At 41.9% G+C, this 9,970-nt stretch overlaps 1 protein-coding gene across 1 annotated transcript; it reads right to left on the bottom strand.

Annotated features, from left to right (window-relative positions):
* Window positions 1-64: 64 nt before the first annotated feature.
* Window positions 65-7,319, bottom strand: LOC139656109 (immunoglobulin-like domain-containing receptor 1). The gene is made up of 9 exons (XM_071533610.1): window positions 7,082-7,319; window positions 6,176-6,346; window positions 5,338-5,487; window positions 4,662-4,781; window positions 4,349-4,495; window positions 3,885-4,010; window positions 3,165-3,346; window positions 1,961-2,554; window positions 65-1,292 (listed from the first exon to the last, which is right to left on the bottom strand). The coding sequence occupies exons 1-9, from the start codon at window positions 7,128-7,130 to the stop codon at window positions 1,254-1,256; spliced, it is 1,578 nt and encodes a 525-aa protein (XP_071389711.1). The 5' UTR covers window positions 7,131-7,319; the 3' UTR covers window positions 65-1,253.
* Between the last annotated feature and the right edge of the window lie 2,651 nt (window positions 7,320-9,970).

The following is a 9,970-nucleotide window of genomic DNA, read 5'->3' as shown; positions in this document are numbered from 1 at the left end:
GTTTATTGTACTTTTTCTACTACGAAGACTTAAGTATATTTTTTATTCATGTTCTACTGTGTTACAATATTGCCATATATTCATGGATGTTTTTTTTTTTTTTAACATGAATAACCTGCCACATTTTCATCTTATGGCAATATCTTCTGAATTAAAAAAACAAAACAAAACACCCTAAACCTGTTGTAGGTCTACCTGTAACTTTATTGACATTACTTCATTTCCTACAGGACATTTACCAACACCATGTTATAACTGTATGCATCGTGTCTAAAGATAATTAATTTAGCCTATATACATAGTTCCCATAATAACATCACTTCATCATTGTCTCAACATAGGCTACACATTATAATGGCACACAGATTTTCCTTCAATAGATTAATAGAAAAAAATACACAAGTCACTTCAAGATATCCAGGAGATATGAAAAAAAATATTTACAAAATGAATAAAAAATGCCAAAAATTAACCTGAGCATTCAGAAGAGTCTATTCATGATATTCACGTAGCCTTAAATAGTGGATATAACATCAAATGTTGTTTTTTGTTGGTTTTAGACAAACAAGAATAAAGCTCATGGGTCCTACATTGGTTTTATGGCTTGATTAAAAATGTAATACAATAATGTGTTACAGACAACAAAATATAGGTTAATGTAAAATGACAAAGGAATAATAAATCTACCCTAAAAACACATATACAAGGATTTGTGCAAATACAAATCTGTAACAGCAGGCTTCTAGTCAAAACAACCCCCTTAACATTTACATTGCACTGCTGGACCAGCAGAGGGGGAGATTACAAAAACCAAAAACACATTTCAGGAGGTAAGTAGGCTAGTTCTCCAGCTTTCTTAAAACCAATATCTTAAAAAAAAAGCACTTCATGCCAAAACTGATTTCCTTATTGACATCCAACATTTGCTTCACCCACTGCACATTTTGAGGCTGAAAATTACATAAAATTCCTGAAGTTTTCAATCTCACATTTCATGAATCCTTCTGTATTGGGCAAGCCAGCTGCCACCTGAGTAAAGCGAAGTCCACTGCCCAGCTTCTAACTTAACGAAGTTAGGAAAACACTTAGCCAGCACTTCCTTTTTATTATTCTAGATAAAAATGGTGGCATATTAAAAGCATAGCAGTAGCCAAACAATGTTTTTCCCTGAAGATAACAAACGACTCCCAGTTCTAGTGAGGTGTGCATGTTCTCCTAAACAGAGGTCACAGGGCGTTTCACAGCAGGGAGGCTCAGATGACGACACTGGTGCCACTGCGAGAACTCTTGTCCTGAGAGAGACACACTGGCTTTAGATTCACTCTATCAGAATAACTCAAAGTTTGTATTGGTGTATCTGTCTTGATGTAAGTGCATTTGTGTAGTGGCAAGAGTGTGTGTTCATCTAAAAGAGTGTGTGTTGTCAACTAAAGGCCAATACTTCTGCGTCAAAGTGTCGCCGTTGCTGGTGTGAGCAGTTATGGTTCTGCGGTGGTGATTCTGCGCGTAGACCACCCAAATACTAGATGGCAGTGGCGTGCTTTGTTACCATGGAAGTAATAACAGAAGTAGTAGTAGTAGTGGTAGTGTTGACATTCTCTGAAACTCATGTTCTGGGATATTTCTCACCACAACTTCAGTGAGATCTGGTAGTCTTTATAATTCAGAGATGAGGTGTTGTGCAAATGAACATATCTGTGAACTTCCTCAGCTAGTCTCTCTTCGATCTGGGTCTTCACTATCAGCGGACGTTAACCGGATATGTAGGTAAGAGGAGATTTGAAGTGGGCCAATTGCAGTTCTTGCGGTCTTGTGTTGCCTTACATTTTTGGAGAGGTGGGTGTAAACTACAGTGGCAGGTTCAGCGGGCTACGCCAACACACGCAAAGACCTACAGTGTAGCAACGGCAGCACTTCGACGCAGAAGTATAACTTGGTCTTAAAGTAGTGACTGTCTTACAGAGTAGCGCTCATTCCTCCTCGCTCCTGGTTTCTGTCCAGGCTCATACTCCGTGTAGCTGGGAGGTTTTTCAGCCCAGCCTCCGCCTCCTCTCCTTGCTCCTCCTCCTCCTCTCCGACTGCTGTCTTCGTCATCCGAGCTCCAGGACCCCCCTCTCGAGTAGTTTCCTCGGGACCTTGTCTCAAACACGTCGTCCCGGGAACGGGAGCGAGGGCGGTCCATCCCTCCTCTCGTCCCGCCGCGACCTCGTCCATCCAGCGACTCCTCACTGTAGCTCCGAGGAACACCTCTAGACCGGGTTGGTGACGGGTAACGTCTCGCCCCTCCTCCTCCGCGGTCGTCACGGCGATGGGCGTAGCCGCTACGGCTGCTCTCACTGGAGCTCGGGGGGCGTGTCTTGGGTGCGGGGGGTGGGATTCTGCCTGACTGCTGCTCTCCGATTGACGGAAGTGTGATGACGCGGCGCTCTGTAGGGCCGTGGTTGTCGAGGGCAGAGAGCATGCTGGGAGGGCCAGCGGAGAAGGGGACAGACATGGGCATGTGCTGGGGAGGAGGTGGGATCTGCTGGAGGTGGGGGGGAGGAGCTGGCTGGGGCTGAGGGGCAGAAGAAGAAGTAAAAAGGTAAATACCAATGAAATCCACCAATTGTCTTTTTCAGTCAAACTGAAACACACACAGACAGAAGGTTTCATTCAAATGCCTACCAATGACTTTCTATCTGCCACAAACAAATTTTGTTTCACTCCTTGCCTCGTCAGAAATGTTGAATTTAAATCGGCATCATAGGTCCAAACCCCTGCAAATGCATCCAAAACACTCTCCACTGATTTTTGTTCTCTGTACAAGTTATGAATTGTTTGTTAGCTTGTGTGCAGTATAGTCTTTAGATATTTTATTCATTTTTGTATTTATTTTTTATTTAGATAACAGAATTCAGACAAAACACAGATATGAAGTCAGTTCAGTCTAAACTGAACTGCTGGTAATCCAGCCCCTTCCCACACAAAGCACTTGCAATACAAGTATGCATATAAACTGACAGACTAAACACACACACTAAAACACACTAAAAAAGAAATGAGCTGAAGTGGTGAGCAGCAAGGGTTTATAGAAAGAAAGAACTGAACATGATGAGATTAGGAAAAACTCTTTGATGCCAATATATTCCTTATAAACAGATTTTAGAACATGGGCAGTTACATACCTGTAGCAGAGGACTGTTCATGTCCATCCCCCTCACCTGGTTCTCCAGGTAGTCCAGCATCTGATTGGTGTTTGCAGGAGTGTGGTGCCCATGGATACTGGGAGGGGGCATGCTGTAGGCTACAGACTGAGGAGGAGGGAGGGGCATAGGCTTCATGGGGATGCTCTTCCCTGAAGCAGATCCTGGAGAGACATCACCGTTCACAAAGAAGTTATAAGCATTGGGAGACTTTTTGTGGAAAAAAAGATTTGTGGAAAAATAACTACTTTCCATCAAACTAGGTATTTGAGCTCTATGCTTATCAACTGATTGTGCATTCATGTGCTATCAGATATATCGGAAAACTGAATTTCCTACTTTTTCACATGAATGCCCTCAAAAGTCGGATGATTAAACTCAGAGAAAATGTTGGTACCCCGACTTTCTGAGTTATGACGCAATGATGACCTTTAACCTTCTCAACAAGGTGAAAATTCAAGGTTTTTTCTATCTGGTTATAACCTAACATTTGTTTGAATGTAGTTTGAATTAGCTTGTTAAGCTGAGGTCCATGTTTGTTGTATCTTTGTATCCTCGGTGCAAAGTTCTTGTGTCTTCCGGGTTTGATTTTCTGACAAAGTAGCACATCAATGCCGACTTGGAAGTCCCGGATATCAGACCTTCCCACCCGTATATGAATGCACAATAACTTACAGTGTAGCAGGGTGTGTGTGTCTGTACCTGCATAGAGCAGTGGGTTCATCTGGGAGGAGGAGACGTGACTCATGGGTCCATATACAGGCTGTCCCCCCATCCAAGGGGCCATGGCCCTCTGAGCGTCCTTCATCATACGATGCTGCATCACCGCTACAAAATGAGAACAACACCATTTTTTAACCTTTGTCCATCCAGAAAAGTCATCTCTGAGCATGCATGCTCTTTTTTCTGCACCGCCCTGCTTTAAATTCATCCACACATTCACACCTGGGAGCTACACCACAGTCTTCCACAGCTGAACAGTGAGCGGCTGCCTTGCTCAAGAGCACCTTATAATTGTAGTTGGAAGGAGAGAGCATTGCTTGTTCACTTTCTCAGTCCATGTTAGAGGGTGTGGTGCGTCTATGAGAAGCAGGGGTGAGTAATGTATACATGCATGAGTATTTGGTGGTGGTTATGTGTGTGTGTGTGTGTTCAGGGGGGAATACCTTTTTCAGGACAGCAACATTGCTGTGGGCAGCAGGGGCAGCGGACATAGCAGCAGCATTTCTGAGGGCAACACTGGCAGCAGCAGATACAGAAGAGCATGATCAGAAGGAGCGCTCCAATGATGATGAACAACACTGTCAACCAGTCTGAGAGAGGAGAGGGAGGAAGATGCTCACTTAATAAAAATAAGTCAGAAGAAATCAAAGAAATACAGATGCCAGGCCAACGGGTATTTTTGTGTGTCTTCATTTTGACCATATACAGGTTTCATTTTGTGGTGCCAACTATGTTTATGTTTGTGCGGTTTCTTACGGTAAACGATGAGTATGATTTCTCTGTCAGAGTCTCCAGTGGTGTCTCCAGGAGCATCAATGGAACAGAAATACACCCCGTTGTCCCACCACATCACCTCATTGATCACCAGGTCTGCCTCTGTATGAACACACACACACACACACACTTTCAGCCAAATGCCCTACATTGCTTCACAAGTTTGGTGTCAAGGAGAATTCATGTTTCAGAAAGAAGTGGTTCATTTGGAGTAAAAGTCATCTGCTGCTTCTTTTGGAGCAGCTCTATGTGTTTCATTTGTGGTATGCTAGTATGCATGACTTTTTTCGGCACAGCACTATTGCCACAGCAACATGAGCATCAAGAGCCAAATTCAGGTCAGTCTGGGTTGAGACGCTTCACTCCTCTGTACCTGTGCACTATCAAACGTCCTCACTGTTTACAGCATTTTCTACAAATAGTCTGTTCTTCATTGAACAGAATCTAAGAGCAAGTAAACGTTTTATAATTATGACAATGTAACTTGACCTGTGAAACTCCTCACCTCTGCAGTACATTTTCACACAACTCCCAAGATTCTTGAGACTTGACCCTCAAGACCCATAGCTAGGACAAGTTTGGGCCTGGTCTTGACCTCGACTACAATACTGCTGTGTTGGATGGGGCCATACAAGTGCAAGTGTTTGTATGAACTCACTATTCTGGATGGTGATCTTGCGTTCACGGTACTCTGAGCCCAGTATAGGCTCACTGGTTCCTCTCTTCTGGACCACAGTGCGCACCGTCCGCTGGCGATCTGGGCAGTCGTTCGCTGGATCCTGCCCCAACTGTAACGCAGCCTGGTACGCTGCAAAACCAGAGGCAATATTTTAATTAAAACACAGATTATGATAAAGTACAGGCTTTCTATGACTGGTAAACAAACACATTTACCCCGGCTTTTCATACACCTGTCTACCAGATAGATATAATGGTCAAATCCATGCTAGTGAAGCAACACAAAAAGCGAACACCTTCATCATCTATTGAAAAATTTAAAATATCTGTAACTCCCTGCACCACTTTGATCCCCAAATCCTTTAGTTGTCGTCATCACCCATGAGCTGGGGAAATGTCTATTACTGATAAGGGGACAATGGGGACAATGGACAACTAAATTGATCTAATAAACCAATTGGATTGAGCTGACTGCATATTGCAATGCATTTGCCCTGGCACAGAGGAATAGGCTGAAAGAAGAGGGAACCGATAATGTATCTAAACATCCTGCTGGTCTTGGCTACACAAGAAATTGTTGACTGTGTCATGGCTGGTCCTTTTCTCTCCACAGTGCATTGAGCTTTCTTTCTTTCCTCTGTTTCACATAAAGACCTTTCAATTTTAAACTACCTAATGCATAAATCCTCTCAAGGTGAAGCAGTGATGAGGTAGTGTTGTGGGAGTCACATGCACATATACAAGCCTTTGTGTGTAGTACAATCACTTTTTTTTCTGCACATATTCTTTTATGGCCAAGGATGTGTGCAATTTCTTACATGTGGAGTAGTACTCAAGTACAGGGTCTTTGCAAAAGGACTTGAACCTCCAGGTGACCAGAACATCTTGGAGGTTAGCAGAGGTGGAGAAGTCGCAACGTAGAATCACAGAGGCAAACAGAGCCGTGGTGCGCTTCTGCTGGGGTACATTCACCTGAATACACACCAAGTCTGGAGAGGGAGGACAATCAGATGATTAGCTACCTCTCATTAGTGTGTGAGAGGAGAGAAACTCCTTATGTGGCTTTGACATTCCTAGTGCCAAAAGTCAAGGAAGAAGAGAGTGGGGAGAGAATGAAAGTAGCAATGCGTATGCATGTGTGTGTGTGTGTGTGTGTCACACACTACCAAAGAGCTTGGTTCAAAGTGGCAGAACCAGAAAAACTAGTGACACAGACAAAGGGACAGGAAATAGCTTACTCTGAAACCACCACCCAGACATTCAAATGATAGAATGAAACCTGTTAAGTTTACCTGTCTCTCATGTAAACAGGTCACCATGAAGTGCCTGAAATCTACAGGCTAAAACCATAACTACCAATAGGCCCATAACAGCCAACCATAACTAGGTAACCAGTAGCCTAGGTAGGCTAAGCATAAATATGATTGTTTACTAACTAAAACTAAAACCAAAATGAAGAAATAACTCTTCAGTACTGAAAATAGGCCATTTGATATACTCTAACAAAATAGATGGATATATAGCCATTATGTAGGGCAAGTATGATATGAGGCAAGATTGGCATCTATTCATCAAAAAAACAAAAACTGTTGTCATGTGACCGATACCCTCGGTTAGGTCGTTTCAATAAAAAGTTTGAAACGTTGCTGGTTCACAAATAAGAGAGGTTCAACTAACCCATAATATAACAACATAGTGCCTATATTGAAAAAAATGTAAATTACCTTTTGGTAGTAAGATGAGAAGGATCGCAGCAGCTAATAGTCTCCACATTGTGATTGACTGAAACCACTGCAATTACGCTCAAATAAACGACCGACTCCGAATAAAACTTGCGAAGTAAGTTAGACACAGTTACCGGAATCAAAAAGAAAACGTTGTCTGACCTTAATTTAAAATACCTCTTACTCAACTACCCATTACTCCGTCTTGGTGTGGGTTTGTCTGTTTGATGAGAGTATCTTCTGCTTGATGCCTGAGGACTGGAATCATCCTCTCTGGCCACACCCCGAAACAGGTGAGTATCTCTCTGACCTGTGACGTCACCAGGTAGGCCTACAGAAATTCCCCCAAAATAAGCAGTTTATGGCAGAAAAGCCGACTGACAAATGATCGGTGGTGGAAAGAATGCTAACCATATTATGAAAAATCACCATAAGGGTTTTATACCATAGAGTCTATATCATAGTGAATAGCATAATCAATAGAGAGTTTCAATGATGACCTTAAATAATTGACCTTAGTGGTATTTTTAATCTCCTATGATATAATATTCTAAGACTTTCGTTCCAAAATGAAAAAAAATGGCACCCACTCCCCCATATTGACTACTGGCATGAAAGCTAAACACATGGGTTAGTACTGAAGTTAAGAGTCATCTCAAGACATTTGCTTCTTATTCATTTTTGATTTTTGAGGACAAAATCATTTATGGTTTTCAAATATTGCCTATTGAATTTCAGGTAGCAACATTTTCCCAAAACAGATAAATAGCGTTTTATATAGTTTTGCTGTGAATAAATCACCTCCACAAACAACAAGCTCCTTAATCCTGTATGGGTCAACATGAATCTTCCATCTGAAAGGCAAGTTTAGAAATATAAATTATAATAAACATTTAACACAATGTCAAAGACTTGAATGAATGATAAAGAAAGAGCCCTGTTTAACACTGTGCAACTTCCACTACATGGAAAAGCGACAAAAGATGTCTTCTTCTTCTTCTTCTTCTTCTTCTTCTTCTTCTTCTTCCCCACTCCCCCCTCTGGTCAATGCCTCTTCCATTCTCCTCATCTCCTTCAGGAGCTCCTCTCTGTCATTGTCCATCATGTTGGACTGGATTTGAGTGTCACCTAAACTGGAAATGCAAGCAATACTACTCAAAAATGCAACTAATATAATTGTAACTAGTTATTTCCCACCATAGTAGATATGATGTAGACACACATGACTTGGAAGGGAGAGGTTACAATGATTACATTTAAACCAGAATAGCCTGTGTTCTCCAGCTGTTGAAAACAACAAACTCTACTTCTTCCTCCTAAAGTGATAATAGAACATCTCCATATCTGAAAAAGACCACACCAATTTCACTTAAGAAAACATGTTTTATTTTTTAACACTCAGGGTCTGTGTGACAATGACTGTTCCGGCTAAAACCACTAGATGTCAGCCTAAACTTATTTTAATCTGAGGTGGGCTTCTGCATGCTCTGATTTCTGGCCATGGATACGTTTGACAGTGTTGAATTCTCTGCAATTCAAACTAAACAGCATGGCTGCTATCTGCATATGATTTATGCCTACACTACCAGTCAAAAGTTTGGACACACCTGATTGAATGTGCTATGTTTTCCATTACCTTAAAACCATTTTGACCTAAAGGCTTATGCTTAAATGCTTAACATTTGTTTTTTAGACAAATATAAATAGTGAAGTTGATGCCTATGTATGAATTTCTTTCCAAAGCCTTTTGACTTTCCATCAAGGCAAAGGGCGGCTACTTTAAAGACTCTAAAATATAAGATAGTTTTCATTTGTTCAACACTTTTTTGGTCACTGCATAATTCCATATGTGTTATTTCATAGTTTTGATGTCTTTACTATTATTCTAAAATGTGAAAAATGATATGGTAATGTATATATGCTTTTAAACATTGCTTCTTTGACAAAAGGCTTGGCCATAAGTCATCTGGATATGAATGGGACTAACTTGTGTGTGAGCGTGTGTGTCTATTTGTGTGCTAAGATACGTGGTGCCTTCAAATTCCCAAAGATTGTTTTCCCTCTCTCCCTTAAACACACCCACTCTGCACCTGTGAGCACAGACCTCCAGTGCAATTTTTCCTGCTATTGTACTGTCCTCCCAGGAAACTCTGCCAAGAACCACTCTGTTTTTCCTACTTGTGCTCAGTTGTATCCTGTTCCTCTGCTGCGCTCTGCCGAGACCCTGAAGCACAAACAGTTCACTCTGTGTTCAAGTGGAGATTAAACCGGCGCTATCTTACATTTGACCAGTCAGTTTTAATTGAACTCTGAGAGTGTAAACAACAGTATCCCAGTCTCTATGCAAGTTCACACCCATTAGAGTTAATTTTACACTTTTAGATCGTTTTGAACAACCGCCCCAGAGCCACATCAGCGCTATGAAGGAACAAACAACACTCTGTTCAACACTTGTCAACTCAAATTAACTGTCACTGAAAAATCAACACTGGAAAATTTGCTTATGTAAAACAACAGCTCATCCAATAACAATACAGTAGAACTACATTATACCTTCCACCTTGCACAGGTTTATTTCTCAGGTAGTGGGGTGTAAGAAGAGGCTGTGCTTTTTTATGGGAATGTTTCAGCTGTTACACTGACACACACACACACACACACACACACACACACGCGCGCGCACACACACACACACACACAAAACACACACTTGTATCCTCAGTATGGTGATGTCATATTTCCCTGCTGATGCCTCTGCAAAGCCCAGGAGGGAGTTGCTCAACTACATTCCTGGCATAGTCTACTGCTGTGAGTGGTCACTTGGCCAACTCCTCCCCATCACGCACATACGTGAACCTGCGTGCACACACACTCTCTCTCTCTTTCTCT

The sequence above is a fragment of the Centroberyx affinis genome, unplaced genomic scaffold (genome assembly GCF_046629955.1).
Source record: "Centroberyx affinis isolate AG114_WGS23_722 - 3 ecotype Tasmania unplaced genomic scaffold, CSIRO-AGI_Caff_v1 ptg002385l_1, whole genome shotgun sequence".
In the NCBI taxonomy this organism is placed as follows: domain Eukaryota; kingdom Metazoa; phylum Chordata; class Actinopteri; order Beryciformes; family Berycidae; genus Centroberyx; species Centroberyx affinis.
This window is presented reverse-complemented; position numbering and strand designations above follow the sequence as displayed.